We start from the raw sequence: 5000 nt of genomic DNA, 5'->3' as shown, positions 1-5000 counted from the left end.
CCTTCCATCTAGCTGCTTTATATTCTTCTACTTTACCTATATTCTTGCTTCCATTAGATGCTTTATATTCTTCTACTTTACCTATATTCTTGCTTCCATTAGATGCTTTATATTCTTCTACTTTACCTCCATTCTTGCTTCCATTAGATGCTTTATATTCTTCTACTTTACCTATATTCTTGCTTCCATTAGATGCTTTATATTCTTCTACTTTACCTATATTTTTGCTTCCCTTAGATGCTTTATATTCTTCTACTTACCTCCATTCTTGCTTCCATTAGATGCTTTATATTCTTCTACTTTACCTAATTTCATGCTTCCATTAGATGCTTTATATTCTTCTACTTTACCTATATTCTTGCTTCCATTAGATGCTTTATATTCTTCTACTTTACCTAATTTCATGCTTCCATTAGATGCTTTATATTCTTCTACTTTACCTATATTCTTGCTTCCATTAGATGCTTTATATTCTTCTACTTTACCTAATTTCATGCTTCCATTAGATGCTTTATATTCTTCTACTTTACCTATATTCTTGCTTCTATTAGATGTTTTATATTCTTCTACTTTACATCCATTCTTGCTTCCCTTAGATGCTTTATATTCTTCTACTTTACCTATATTCTTGCTTCCATTAGATGCTTTATATTCCTCTACTTTACATCCATCTTGCTTCCCTTAGATGCTTTATATTCTTCTACTTTACCTCCATTCTTGCTTCCCTTAGATGCTTTATATTCTTCTACTTTACCTATATTCATGCTTCCATTAGATGCTTTATATTCTTCTACTTTACCTCCATTCTTGCTTCCCTTAGATGCTTTATATTCTTCTACTTTACCTATATTCATGCTTCCATTAGATGCTTTATATTCTTCTACTTTACCTATATTCTTGCTTCCATTAGATGCTTTATATTCTTCTACTTTACATCCATTCTTGCTTCCCTTAGATGCTTTATATTCTTCTACTTTACCTCCATTCTTGCTTCCATTAGATGCTTTATATTCTTCTACTTTACCTATTTCCATGCTTCCATTAGATGCTTTGTATTCTTCTACTTTACATCCATTCTTTCTTCCATTAGATGCTTTATATTCTTCTACTTTACCTCCATTCTTGCTTCCATTAGATGCTTTATATTCTTCTACTTTACATCCATTCTTGCTTCCATTAGATGCTTTATATTCTTCTACTTTACCTCCATTCTTGCTTCCATTAGATGCTTTATATTCTTCTACTTTACCTATTCCATGCTTCCATTAGATGCTTTGTATTCTCCTACCTTACCCCCATTCTTGATTTCTTTCTTCCATTAGAAGCCTTATATTCTTCTACTTGACCTGCATTCTTGCTTCCATTCTTCCACATTCTTGTCCAACCTCGCTTAAGTGCAAAGTCCTCATGTTTTTTTTTTCTTATACTTGGGATCTGAATGGCCTCACGGGCCCCTGCGCCAGGCTATAGATTGCAAATTTATATATCAAACTAAATCCAGATCTCAATCTCGACGTTTATATAGTCCTTTGAGGCTAATTATTTGTGATTATTTTGTATTTTTTTATGATTTTGCAAGTTTATTTTTTTTTCCGGTCTGTTATGTGCTTTTAAAAGTTTTTATGCTGTGGCCTGATTGGTAACGTCTCTGCCTGGTGTTTGCCAGTAGGGGGTTCGAGTCCCGCTCAGCCTCGTTAGTGCCATTAGTGTCTGCAACCTTACCATCCTTGTGAGCTAAGGTTGGGGGGTTTGGGGGAGCCTATAGATATATCTGCTGAGTCATCAGCAGCCACTGCCTGGCCCTTCCTGGTCCTAGCTTGGGTGGAGAGGAGCTTGGGCGCTGATCATATAATATACGGCTAGTCTTTAGAGCATTCTCCTGATTGCTAGGGCAATGTCACTGTCCCTTGCCTCTGCCATTCATGAGCGACCTTTAAACCTTTAAAACCTTTAAAAAAAAAAACCGTGAATTATATAGTTGTTTATTTGTTTTTTTTATAACTGTTTGATTTATTGTTATTATTATTATTATTATTATTATTATTATTATTATTATTATTATTATTATAGCATTTTATGTTAAAAAATAATTGTAATCATATCTGATTTTTGTAAATTGGCTGGATCTTAAAAGGTTAAAATTATTAAATGGAATCCGTAATGGTACAGACTTTTGGAAATTTAAACATATCTAAATTGCATTGCAGCCTTCCTTTGCGTAGAGAGAGAGAGAGAGAGAGAGAGAGAGAGAGAGAGAGAGAGAGAGAGAGAGAGAGAGAGAAATATTAATAACCCAAATGTATTTGGTTATGCAAAGTTCATTTTGATGGATTGTGCAGTTGTGATACATTTTTACCAACGAAGTTGAAAGGAGGTTATGTTTTACCCCCTGTTTGTGTGAGTCTGTTTGTATGTGAACAGCTTTCTGACCACAATTTCAATCTTAGAGTAATGAAACTTGCAGCGATTAACTGTTATAAAAGCTGAAAATGATTAAATTTTGGAAGGTCAACGTCACGGTCAAGCAAACGGTAGAGAAATAAGCTGCCGTGGCGGAGGTCAGTGCTAAACTGAGTGCCCCTCTAGTTTTTTTTTTTTTTTTTTTTTTTTTTTTTTTTTTTTTTTTTTTGTAAGATTATCTGAATCTAAAGTCGACGCGAGCAAAGTTAAAGAATTAAAAACTGAAACTAACAGCCTCAGTTATATTTATTATAATAATGACAATTATTATTATTATTATGATTAATACCGGCTGGCAGATATTTGTGGTAGCAGCAGTGATGAAATCGTGGAGGAAGATGAACCTTTGATTAATATTTCCTTCTCTACTATCGTTATCATTATCCTGAGTAGTAGTAGTAGTAGTAGTAGTAGTAGTAGTAGTAGTTCTTTAGATCACGGTCACTATCATCATCGTAATCATTGTTGTCATTATCCTTATCAGCATTATTGCAAATAACAATAGTAGTAGCGCATTTAGTAGTAGTAGTAGTAATAGTAGTAGTAGTAGTAGTAGTAGTAGTGGACATATTAGTGATGTTGAAAGTCGTACCACTTCTATAGACCGCAGTCACTGTCATCATAATCATCGTTGTCTTTGCCATTATACTAATCAACATAAGAGCAAAGTAGTAGTAATAGTAATAATATCAGTAGTAATAATAGTAGTAGCATTAGTAGCGAAACAACCTCCAGACCGCAACTCATTCGAGAAGGGATATGCTGATGAAGGTATAAAGCTCCTTGGCTTAACCCCCCCCCCCCCTAAAACCACGACCGTCTCTTTCGGTTGAAGGGACTCCTTACGCAGTTGCGCAAATTGTAGGTGCGCAGTGCCGAAGGATTTCCACTAGTGCGTAAGTAATGAGGTAAACAAGACGATCATCAAGGCTGTTTATAAACAGGGGCTTAAACTTGAGCATGTGGAAATTACCTTAGATGCTGCTGCTTTTTTTTTTTTTTTACCTTGGATTACCTTAAAATATTTCCAATTTCCATGAATTTGAAGTTAGTAAAACTGAAATTAGCTTACAAATGTTACTTTAAAAATTGCCTTGAAAGCAAACAAATTACCTCAAATTAAGATAATTACCTTAAAAATTTTCCAATTTCCTGAAGTTTGAAGCCATACCATAAAAGCCTTTACCTTAAAAATTACCTTAAAACCATACAAATTACCTCAAATTATGGTAATTACCTTAAAACTTTAAACCCTGTTTATCTATGACCAATAACTCTCCTTCACTCACTTCCCCCCACCCCCTCCCTACCTCGTTTCCTCCTTGAGTAATAGTAGCCATTTCGTGTAGTTTAGTTTTTAGGTCATATCGGATATTTGTGTTTACGCAATTTTGAATTCGCCAATTTCTTTTCATTGCTACACGCTTATTTTTTTTTTTTTTGGTCGCGAAAAAAAAAATATTGATTAGTGTTTACATAATCTCGAATTCGCCAATTTCTTTTGTTATACGCTTTTTTTCGGAAAATCTAAATTATTGTGTTTACGCAATTTCGAATTCGCCAATTTCTTTTCATTGTTATACGCTTTTTTTGTCTCGAAAAAAAAAATATTGATTAGTGTTTACATGCTTTCGAATTCGCTAATTTCTTTTGTTTTCCGCTTGTTTTTTTGTCTCGAAAAAATCTTGATTATAGTGTTTACGCAATTTTTGAATTCGCCAATTTCTTTTCATTGTTACACGCTTTTTTTTTTTTTTTTTTTTTTTTTTTGTCTCGAAAAAAAATATTGGTTAGTGTTTACATAATCTCGAATTCGCATATTTCTTTTGTTTTACGCTTTTTTTCCATCGAAAAAATCTCAATCATAGTGTTTACGCAATTTTGAATTCGCCAATTTCTTTTCATTGTTTTAATTTTTTTTCGAAAATATCTTAATTTTTTTCCATTTTTTACGCTTCAGTTATTATATTTATTTTTTTTTTAACTTATAATTTCTTTACGGAATTTTTATTATCACTGACATTCTAGTTAATCTAAATTTTTAAAATTCTTAATTATGTTTTATCATCCTACAAATTATCTGTTTATACAGATATTCTATTATTTATTTAACTATTTTCTATTTGTTATCACTTTTTTTATCTTGTATTCGCCGTATTGTTATTCATATTGCAATTTATTGTCATGCTAATCTATTAAAAAAAGTTCAAACTTGCGTCAAAAGTTTTATGTTGAACGGGCTGACATGAGTCTCTTTTTATAATTTATATATGCAAGATCTGTTTTAAATGTTGTTCCTGTTCTTAAATATTATATTTTCATTCTTCATTTCTTCTCATATCGATATTTATTTACTTATTTACTTTCTTCACTGAGCTATTTTTTCCTGTTGGTGCTCTTGGAATCATAGCAGCCTGTTTTTCCAACTAGGGTTGTAGCTTAGCTAATAATAATAATAGTAATAATAATAATAATAATAATAATAATAATAATACTAGTACAAGCTCATTCTTTCGTTTAGTGTTATCAATTTTTCCCAC

General features: G+C 32.2%; 2 protein-coding genes across 2 annotated transcripts in view; both read right to left on the bottom strand.

The window, feature by feature from the left end:
* Nucleotides 1-495, bottom strand: part of LOC137641074 (ribosome-binding protein 1-like) — a 698-nt gene extending 203 nt beyond the window's left edge. The window contains exons 1-2 of the mRNA XM_068373520.1: nucleotides 261-495; nucleotides 1-216 (exon numbers count right to left, since the gene is read on the bottom strand). The exon at nucleotides 1-216 is cut by the window's left edge and continues 203 nt beyond it. Of these exons, the coding sequence (XP_068229621.1) occupies nucleotides 1-216; nucleotides 261-495 (451 nt within the window). The remainder of the gene's footprint in view (nucleotides 217-260) is intronic.
* A 161-nt stretch (nucleotides 496-656) lies between these two features.
* LOC137641073 (ribosome-binding protein 1-like) lies at nucleotides 657-3089 on the bottom strand. The gene is made up of 2 exons (XM_068373519.1): nucleotides 2900-3089; nucleotides 657-1249 (listed from the first exon to the last, which is right to left on the bottom strand). The coding sequence occupies exons 1-2, from the start codon at nucleotides 3087-3089 to the stop codon at nucleotides 657-659; spliced, it is 783 nt and encodes a 260-aa protein (XP_068229620.1).
* Between the last annotated feature and the right edge of the window lie 1911 nt (nucleotides 3090-5000).

Source organism: Palaemon carinicauda, chromosome 5, assembly GCF_036898095.1.
Source record: "Palaemon carinicauda isolate YSFRI2023 chromosome 5, ASM3689809v2, whole genome shotgun sequence".
In the NCBI taxonomy this organism is placed as follows: domain Eukaryota; kingdom Metazoa; phylum Arthropoda; class Malacostraca; order Decapoda; family Palaemonidae; genus Palaemon; species Palaemon carinicauda.
Note: the sequence above shows the minus strand (reverse complement) of the source record. Positions and strands in the feature narration are given on the sequence as shown.

Excerpts from the sequence above, each read along its gene's own strand:
- LOC137641073 (XM_068373519.1), bottom strand. The coding sequence starts at position 3,089 with ATGATTATGATGACAGTGACTGCGGTCTATAGAAGTGGTACGACTTTC. Across the intron at positions 1,250-2,899 it reads TTACGATGATGATAGTGACC|GTAAAGTAGAAGAATATAAA; the intron begins GTGATCTAAAGA and ends AGCATGGAATAG.